General features: G+C 44.2%; 1 protein-coding gene across 5 annotated transcripts in view; it reads left to right on the plus strand.

The window, feature by feature from the left end:
• The window catches only part of Gadl1 (glutamate decarboxylase like 1), a 179,552-nt gene extending 170,230 nt beyond the window's left edge, over positions 1-9,322 (plus strand). For 4 of the 5 annotated variants that reach the window (XM_031345362.1, XM_031345360.1, XM_031345361.1 and 1 more), the window contains one exon: positions 7,192-9,322. In XM_031345362.1, coding sequence (XP_031201222.1) covers positions 7,192-7,365 — 174 coding nt within the window. In that variant the 3' untranslated portion in view covers positions 7,366-9,322. The remainder of the gene's footprint in view (positions 1-7,191) is intronic. The other variant, XR_004111808.1, reaches the window with a different exon arrangement.
• Positions 9,323-10,343: the final 1,021 nt, after the last annotated feature.

Consider the following 10,343-nt stretch of genomic DNA (forward strand, 5'->3'; position numbering starts at 1 on the left):
TTAGGTGGCAGCGCAGGTTACTCACATAAGGCTGCTCCTCTCCACCTCCATCTCCGTCTCTGCTTCTCTTTCTTTCCCACTTCTGCCCCTCCTGTGCTGAAAAGATAGTACCTAGAGATGGAAACTGTAAGACTTTTAGGCCAAAACCAAAAATATGAACTTAGTATACCAGGCATAATTTCTTTTTTATAACTATAACCATTTTTTTAAAATTTTTATCACATTTATTTGTATGTGTGTGTGTGGGGGGGGGAGTATTTACAGTTGCCATAATGCATGGATGGAAGTCAAATAACAACGTATTCTCCCCGTCCCTGTTGGTACTTGAGATTGAACTCAGGTCATCTGGCTTGGTAGCAGTCACATTCCCGGGGGGGCCATTTTACCTGTCCATAAATGCTGCCATTTAACAGCCCTTTTCTGCTCTGTACTGTGGGGGGTCAGGAATTTTCTAGAAGCAACTTAAGGGAGACTTTATTTTGGCTCATGGTTCGAGGGTGTCACCCACAGGGAGCCCATGTTTGCGCCTATGTCGCCAGACACAGGCGTTGTATCTAATGCCCTACAGAGCTTCAGAGGCTGCTTCAGAGCCTGTTAGAAGCTTGTTGGCACAGAATAAATCAGTCACCAAAAAGCTCAGCACATGGATACCTCACTTCAGGCGACAGAGGCAGGTGCCATTCTCAGGAAGTTGACCGAGCCTCTTCATCCTCCTTAGCACCATTCTCAAATGCTCCTTCTCGCCCTGAGGTTTGCTTGCTTCACGGGGCTTGACCCCAGGGCTCCATGCTCCATTCCCAGATCTATGAGTGAGATTTGAATTCCGCCCTCATCTCACTCACCCACCTATTGAATCAGGCATCAATTTGGGGAGAAAAGTCTTCACTGTGCTCAAATAGCCAGGGGAGTGGGAAGAGATAATGGGCCGCCCTGCCCGAGACATGGAGGAAGTGAGAGTTTGTCCTTGCTTTCTCACTCTCCAGAGGAGAGACCATTTCCGAGGGCTCATGCTAAGAATCCTTGAGAAACATACAAATCCTTTTCAACTCTCAGCCTTCCTCTCCTACGGGCCCTTCAATTTAGTTATTTCCTGTGGTCCATAGCAATGTTAGTCAGTCATGGGAAAACCAAGAAGGACCAGAGCATCAGGGCTGTCACTTACTGAGAAGTGTTGCTGAACATGAACACGTGGACACTGGACACATTGGAATTCCTCCATGGGTTGGGTTATGTTGAGACCTGTGGGTTATTTAATGTCCTGATCTTGGGAACGCCATCTTAAATGGTTTGGTGTGCTGTGTATGCAAGTGTAACAAATGTGTGTGTGTGTGTGTGTGTGTGTGTGTGCATGTGTGTGTGCGTGCATGTGTGTAGCCAGAGGTTAATGTTCCATATCTTCCCACACATAATCTTTTTTGAGGCAGGATCTCTCTCTCTCTCATTAACTTCGGAGCTTATCAGATTGACAATACCAGTCTGCCACCAAGCTGCAGAGATCCTCTTGTTTCTGCCTCCCACATTCGGAAATTGTGGGCAAACCCCACTCCAGTTGGCTTTCACCTGGATCCAATCTCAGGTCTTTGTGATGTTTTGTGGTATGCATTCCACCATCTTCCCAGCCCCCAGCATGCTTTCCTAAGCCCTGTACCACTCTTCCTACCTCTGCTGGAATTTACTGAGATATACTTCACTTCTCAGTGCAAAAAGGACATCTCTGAACATGGCTGAAATGTGGGTGTTGGTTCCAACAACTCTTCGGTTGCTCTTAGCTCAACTGGCTGCTGGAACATGGTCGAGTATTAAGCTTTGCTTTATAGAGGGCATAAACTGTTTATTGCGTCCATTCTTCAGCTAAAGCTTTCGGTTCAGTTTGGTTTGTTTTTATGACTGTTCATTTTAGCTGGCCTCAAATATATGACTGACATTAGGTTTATTGGAACGTCTGCCCCAGTTGTCTCTATGGTGTAAACACCACGTGAAGCTAACTGCCTCCTTCAGACACTATGACTCCAGACTCCTAATTGTGGGTCTTGCTCACTTGTGTTAGGGCAAGCATGAGTGGGAGGGGCAGTTCTTTTCAACGGAGGCACACATTATTCTGACTTTTCAGATGTACTCTAGGAGAAATTAGGCTAAAAATATTCATAGTTGGAAGAGGCGTGTCTAGAGGCAATGTAGCATTTTTCTTCCTGTCTGCCTAGCTGAATCCATCTTTTGGATGCATATGATTTCATGGACTACAGATCACCAATTTTCTATCATTTAAGCTTGAGAGACTTACAGGGATATAGCTAAACTCTAAATTATGGGGCGGGGTATCAGGGCAAGGACACCATACAGAGGAGCAGGGACCAGTAAAGAACTAAGACATGCTAAGATGTGGGCCACAGATACATTGGAGAGAGAAAATTGACTCTTAAAGGATTCAGAATGAAAGTGCTCACTGTTTTCTGGGGCATGTTTAACTGGGTTTTACCCTTGACAAACAACCTGACTAACTTCTCCAAAGGTCTCTGGCTTTGAAATTTTTATTTGTGGCAAATTGATGTAAGTAATTCAAAAGGAGATTTCATCCCCACCCTTCCTCTCTCAAGATTGCATCTGTTACCCAGGATGCCCTCCGATCACCATCTACCTCACCTCTACCTCTGTTGATGTCCCAGCAAGAATACTTTGTTATTCAGTGTCTCCCAAACTCATAAAGTACATCTGAGTTCCTTAGTGAACAAATTTACAGACCACCAGGCACATCCCTCTAAATCTAAATCCAGTGCTCTGACAGGCATCTCGAGACAGGTGACCTCTATCTTCAAACACCTGTAGAAGGCACCAAACTCGCTTCCCAAGCTTCATGTGATAGCAAGGTAAGTAGCAGATTACAGAGGATCCAGGTAACCTGAAGATTTCTGAACTCGGACTTCATGGTCATTTCTTCACTCACAAAATAGGCCTGTATGCTGACAACTTAGCCAAACACAGACCTTTCTAGAAAACCATAAGAAGTTGTTCCTATCCCGAATAAATTTCAGTGGTGCAGCATCACAGAGAAACACTGTCAAAGTAACCAATGATAGCCCAACTTCCTACAAGTAAGCTCACACTGTCCAGACAGGAAATAAGGTTGGAACCTGAACGGAAGATCCTACAGTCACTGCACACACACGAGGTGTGAGATACCACGTCTAAGACCGCTAAGGTGCAAAGGCTTTTCCTAACAGTGAGACATAGTGGGAAGAAATCAGTCAGAAGTTGTAGATTTCTCAGCATTTCCGAAGATTCAAGTCTTAACAGATGCTTATAGAGGGGGATAAGGGAGCTGAGGGTGGGAGGGAGGAGACCACGTACAAATTAAAATTGGTTAAAAGCAAATTAATTCTAAGAAATACATGGTGTAGCTCCTAATGTGAGTACTCAACAGCTTCGGAGCACAATGACTTGTCTTTTGTATAATCCACTTTGTAAGTTACACTTTGACAAAATAGTATTGGTCCATTGGAGGGAGGTTGCCATGGTAACGCCCCATACCTCTCATGTCTGCTGTTTACTTTAGAAAAGCTATCTGTCTAGATACAGATACAGATATATGCAAAAGATATGTAAAGTTTTAAAAATGCCCAGACAAAGCATTCTTCCAAAATTGCCATTGTTTTGTTTCGTGTTGTCCATCTACTGCTGGCCACGGGACCTGTCCTTGAGTGGTTTGTGTAGCCAGTCGGACTCCATTAGAGAAAACAATTTTTCCCTTTGTGACAGGTTATCAATTCTGAATTATTTGTATTTTAAATCTACATGTATGTATCCACTATGAATTAATGCACAGGGGCCCCAGGGGGCAGAATTCCCTGGAACTCCAAGAGTTACAGATGGTTGTGAGCTACCATGTCGGTGCTGAAAACCAAACCTGGGTCCTGTGTAAGGGCAGTGAGTGCGCTAGCTTCCGAGCCACCTCTCCCAGCCTCTTGTTCGGATTCTTTTGAGACAGGATCTTATGTAGTCTAAATGAGCCTTGAATTCTTGATCCTCCAACCTCCATCTCCTGCACCCAGAGATACATATCCATGTTAGCTTTAAGTATGGACATGTTTTTTTTCAAAAGAGATTTTCTGGATATGACCATCTTTCTTTATAGGCTCAGAAGGAAGTAGGCCAGTTGTTATCAAATGGCTACACTTGGTTGGAGAGAGTCATTTTTATTTTGTTTTGGTTTGGTTTGTTTTTGGTTTTGGTTTTGTACTCCCTTCTGTTTAAGCACCTTTAAATGCCTTGCTACCTTGTGTTGTAGCAGGATAACCACAGAATGCTGTTGAAATGACCCCAATCATTACTGGAATGTAATTTATGGGGGAAACAGAAATCCTATGGAAACAAGGAGAGGAAGCCATGCAGTGAAGCGGAAGTGTCAGCATCCTACCCCACTTAAGATGCGGGAGCCAAGCGCACTGAGGCACAAGGAAAGAATCTGATTTACAATTTGAAGGAAAAGCAGAGGGAACATAATTGAGAGTGGGGAAGCAATCTCGGCCCTGCCAAATTGCTTTCTGCCATGCGGGCTCTGTTTAGGTGTGAGACTCCTGGACTTATATGGCGTGTGTGCATATTTTCCTTCCCCTGTGAATATTCCATCCTGCCGGATTAGGACTGTTCCTCTGCTGCCGCCAGCAAAACAGGAGGACCCGTGTCGCCCAGTGTCAGCCTGGGCCTTGCGGCCTCGTAAAGGGAGAACGCAGGCGTGTGTTAAGTGCAAAGGTGGAAATCTGACGGCTGAGGGAGACACTCCGGTTTCCACTCTGTAAACACGTGGGCGCTTTTCAATTAGTTCAGAATGAGCGACGCAAAGCAGAGAGAGCTGGCAAAATACTCACAGTACTCACTGCTGCCTTCACAGTGAGGATCTGTGCTAACAGATTCCGGAGGTTGTCGGCTGTGAGGGTCCTCCAGGCTTTCTTACCCACTCCGCGTTTCTGGATAGATGAGGCCTTTACCATGGGCCTCATAGCGACTACTTCTAGGAACTAATCTTCGAGTTCACTGACAGGTTAATAAATTCCCTGCGTACTGTCAAACCCTCACTCTGCTCATTCTCTGGGACCCGGAGATATTTTATTACTTCTTCGTAATCTCAGAAAACCAGAAACAAACTTGAGCTTAGGACATTTGCTTCCCACTCCGAGAGCACTGCCCACGAAAACCTATCTATTTTTGCGTCTGATGCAAGAGCAGAAATGTAAGCCTCCAGAACATCTTTATATTAAACATGTCCTCTTATGTTTACAATGTACTGAATCAGAAAATCTTTCTGGGGCTGGAGGATGCCTTGGAAGGTGCAGATGCTTGCCCCGAGCCTGCCAACCCATGTTGGGTGGCAGATGGAGAAAACATACTCTTATAAATTGTCCTCTGACCTCCACCCATGTGGTAGTGGCATGTGCCCTGCTTCCTTCCCCTAAATAAATAAATAAAATATAAAAGAAGTTAAAACAAAAAACTATTTCTGATTTGCTTCTAAGTTGTGGCAGCCTGACAGATTCGCCTTGATAATGGCATCACTGAGCTTTGGGACTGTCCTAAGCTGGCTGTGAGTCCTGAATGCTTTCCCTGGTTGGAATAGGAAAGGCCCTTTTTGGAGAGCAAAACAGAAACACTGGAAAGTAAGTTGCCCCAGACAAAGAAAACTAGGCTGAGCCATGAGTAAAGGTGCTTTAATCAGCAGAGGGTCTGAGCTGATGGGTGCCGTGGAACTGCAAGCTGATAGGAATGGATCTGAAAGGGGCCGTGATCCTAAAGGCATCCTCAGGACCACAGGCTGCTAGCTCTGGACGGGATGCTTTTGGGCTCTCCTTGACAGACACATGGCCCTCGTGATCAAGGCTTTCCTAATATTGATCACTGCTGGCACCAGATGCTGGGATTTCCCTCGTGGCCTCAGTTTACATACCGGTGGCCAGTGACCACTTGTTTGAACAGAGGAAAAAAATGTGGCTTTATCACACACCTATGTAAGACTTGGCTCGACACTACCTGGTGACCAAATGAGGTTGTGACCAGATGTTGAGAGTACACGGTGACATCTGAATGAGAAGAAGTTCATGTTACATGTGTGAGCACCCACACACACATATGATACATGCATATCCATGTATGTGCATATAAGCAGAGGAGCTCCTACTTAAGTCAATGAGGGTTGATAAGCTAAAGCATAAAATCCTAAAAATAAAAAAAAAGAAGCAAAGAACAGAAGCACAATCATGCAACATTTTCATATGCAATTTTTATGTTTTACATAAATATGTTCCCATTATACTTGCATAACTATATACATTTTATTTCCTCACCTTTGATGGAAAGCATGTTTGTCTTACTTTCTTGTCCATTTAGTGGGGCTTTTCAAATGCTTAAGTGAGGCTTCTGTTAAGTGGAGGGCAGATAACACACGGCCCATTGCCATCCTATAAAGTACATGCATCTAGAATGATCGGCAACATTCAAGCCAGGCATGGCCATGAGAGCAGAGACAGGCAGATCCTGAGAGCTCATGGGCCAGCCAACAGAGCTGAAATGGCAAGCCTTGGTTCAGTAGGGGTCCCATGTCCTAGGTAGTTCTAACCATCAACTTGTCATAGCCTAGAATCCCTTCTCAACTGAGAGATCTTCCAGGTCATATTGAATAATGTCAGGGAGACTGTCCTGATTGCGAGTTGGTATAGGAGGGCCCAGTCTACTAGGGACAGCACTATTTCCTGTCCAGGTCGTCCTGAGCTGTGTAAGAAACAGAAGCACTCAAATGAGCCAGCAAGCAGTGTCCTTCCATGGCTTCCGTGTCAGGTTTCTGTTTGAGTTCAGACCCGACATCCCTTGATGATAGACTGTCATCTGTAAACTGAGACGAACTCCTTCCTACCCTGAGTTGCTTTTGAGCAGAGTATTTAATCCCAGCATCAGAAAGAGATCTCAAGAGTCTCCCGTGCTTGACTTTCCTCATCTGTCAATGAATATGCTGCCACTATCTCCCCTTGGTGCCAAGGCTGAACTAACATGGCTCAGCCACTTGACTCGGTGTATATATGCTTTAAGTTCTCCATGAATTGTTGTTACGTCAGCCTTGGGACAAGACTGAGAGACGCACCAGCTGACAAGAGAGCAGGTGAAGTGCTCGGCCATATGGTTTCATCCATGTCCTTTTCCCCCTTGCAGGTGGCCCCAGCCATTAAGGAAAAGATGATGAAGAAGGGAAGCCTCATGCTGGGCTACCAGCCCCACCGGGGGAAGGTCAACTTCTTCCGCCAGGTGGTCATCAGCCCTCAAGTGAGCCGGGAAGACATGGACTTCCTGCTGGATGAGATAGACAGCCTGGGTAGAGACATGTAGCCATGGCTTCTATCCCCCCAGAGGCATCACTCCTGTCCTGGGGAGGCTCACAGATCCAGTGCATCTGAAGACATACTAGGTAGATGACGGTCCTGGTGCGATTAGGAAACACGCCCACTTCCCCCTCTCCCCCAACAGACAACCAAAATGCTAAGCCAATAGTCCTAAGGGTTCTTTGGGTGCCTGCTGCTACTGTTTGTAGAATGGAGAAAGTAGATGTAGTAAAAAAAAAAAAAATTATTCTCTCAAATATTATCCTTGGAAACAGCCCTGAGGAGACTTTAGGCTGTGCCATGTGGATGGATACCGGATTGTAAGTTCCCATTGCTCTTTAAAGAACCTAGAAATACCATGTGGAGCTTACAGTAGTGAACTCCAGTGTGGCCCCTGTGCCATCAGCATCAGCACCACTGGGGACTTACTGAAAACACATATTCTCCAGCTTTAGCTCACACCACCTGAATCAGAAACTCTAGTTCCAGCATCCCGAGTTTTAATAAGCCCAACAGGCGAGTCTGATGCACAATAAATTCTGAGAAACAGTGGTCCAGTAAAAGCCTTTACAGATGTTTTGCCCCGTAAAGGACATGTGATATTTCAGTAGCACCTCAGCCAATCTTGGAAAAATACAACTGTGGCATTTGTGCTACAAATGTTCAGGGAATCTGAAATATCTGGAACACGTCAAAGAGACACACAGATCACATCCCCCACCCCTCTCTCTATAGACAGACAGATAGATAGATAGATAGATAGATAGATAGATAGATAGATAGATAGATAGATAGATATAAGAGTGTGGGTTTGTTCAGTCATTTTTCTACTAGGTAATCATGGAAACTCAATAGCCACAGTTCAGGTCCCACTGTGCCTTTAATGAGACATGGCAGTTTCTTGACTGATGAAAAATACCACTGGGGTCAGATAGTTTGCAATCCCATTATATTGTTTGTTTGAAATATTCATATATGTATATATATATATATATATATGTACATATATATAAAGAGAGGGGGAGAGAGAGAAGGAGAGAGGGAGAGAGAGGGAAGGAGCAAGGAAGGGAGAGAGAGAGAGAAAAAGAGAGAGAGAGAGAGATACTATGTAAGACTCTCACTACTACCTACAGATATGTTTTATTTGGGCTGAAGTTTTTGTTTCAGGACTTAGAATGAATCATTATTCTAATTCACCTGCATTATAAATTAGGGTAAAACCCAAACAGTTTTGATCAGAGATTAAAAAGCATCAATCCATTTCTCCAAGCATGCTATTGGATGGGAACAAACACTGCAAGTCTGTGTGGGTCTCTGTCCCTATTTTAGGTTCAGGAATGCATTTCTTATTTTCACTCTTGGCTTTGTAGGGAATAGAATAAATTCCAGAAGTGAAGTCCAAGATTGTACAACACTCTCCTTCTCAAACTCTGCAATGTCAGTTAGAGTTTTCGGTGGTCTATCTTGCACAGAGACTCTAGAATCAGAGACATCTCCATGCCGGTCCCCTGCTGTCCCTGGAAGGGGATGATTGCAGCTCTCTCTGGGGACATCACCTTAGATTTATTTCTGGGTGGGGGGTGGTTCTTGACTAAGAACAAAGATGATCCAGAGGTAACATATAGATGAAGGCTGTATGTTGAGATTTGTCCAGGTGCAGGGCTGGCGATCACCTCATGGTGGATCACTAACTCCTGACACTTAAATTTTGAGAAACAGATATGTATTGTGTAGTGTGCACCAAGCATCCTCATTGTAGACTGTGCGGCCTTTCACTGGTCTCCACTCATGAGGGTATTTTCACTTCATTTTCTGGGTTACTTCAAACTCCCTGGTGGAGGGAGCTATCTGTTCATGATTTGATTCTTGTTGCCTTTTAAAAATTGTTCTACATAAAATGCTCCTAAGACTGATGCTAGAAATAAGTTGGATTTCATGAAATAAAAAGCTCTGTCAGCACTGTGCATGACTGGCATTCCTTTAAATGACAGTTCTATTTCTATAGATGTTAACAGTACATTCCGAAGATGTGGACTGGATTCAACTAGAAATTTAGTTTAACAATTGAAGAAGAGGTCAGAAATGCTCTGTCTTCGTCAATACCCCACCTCCCCAAAATTGAAAAAAAAAAAAAAGCCAAATATGGGTTTGTTGTTCAGTCATCTTTTCTACTAGGTAATCATGGGAAACTCAATAGCCCAGCTCAGGTCACTGTGCCACTGATGAGACACAGCAGCATCTTGACTGATGGAAAATATCACTAGGGTCAGATAGTTTACAATCGCATATTTTTATTTGTTTCCTGAAGTATTCAGAAAACACTATTAATCAGGTATTTGTCTCAATGGTTAGAAGAGTAATCATTTGAGAAGACAGGGCAAGAGCTCACTCAATAAAACATGTGCCTTAAAAGCATTAAGACCTGAGTCAGATCCCTCAGAAGTCATAAAATGGCCCTGTAACTTAGCCCTGTAACTTAGCCCTGTAACTTAGCCCTGGGTGGACTAACCAGCCAGCTCTATCTACCTGAGACTCTGTCTCAAACAACAGCAACAAACAAACACATAAAGAATAAACAAATAAAATTAAAAATCAAAGTAGACCAAAACATAGCCAATGGATGGAATAGATGAAATTGTCTTTTAAAGTCTTCACTCTAGAATTGCCAGAGATGCCCGCAAGTCAAACGGGAGCAGGCAAGACAGATCTAGTCACCCAGAAGGCAGCCTGCTGAGGATAAAACAGGAGTTCTTGTTTTAAGCATCCTTTCAACACTTGCTTTAAATAAGCTAAGTTGCTATGGGCTTCACAGGTTGGACTCATTGGAAGTTGCCAGATCTTTCCTGTTGTCAGGCTGCCTTGGAGAAGGCAACTGTCAATGGAGCAATCCCTCTTAGTGACAGGCTGGGCTGACATCATAGCAAGCTGGCTGCTTTTCACCAGGCTGTGTACACTGGGGAAACTTCCTCCCAGGTGCACGGGCCA

This window comes from Mastomys coucha, unplaced genomic scaffold (assembly GCF_008632895.1).
Source record: "Mastomys coucha isolate ucsf_1 unplaced genomic scaffold, UCSF_Mcou_1 pScaffold23, whole genome shotgun sequence".
Classification (NCBI taxonomy): domain Eukaryota; kingdom Metazoa; phylum Chordata; class Mammalia; order Rodentia; family Muridae; genus Mastomys; species Mastomys coucha.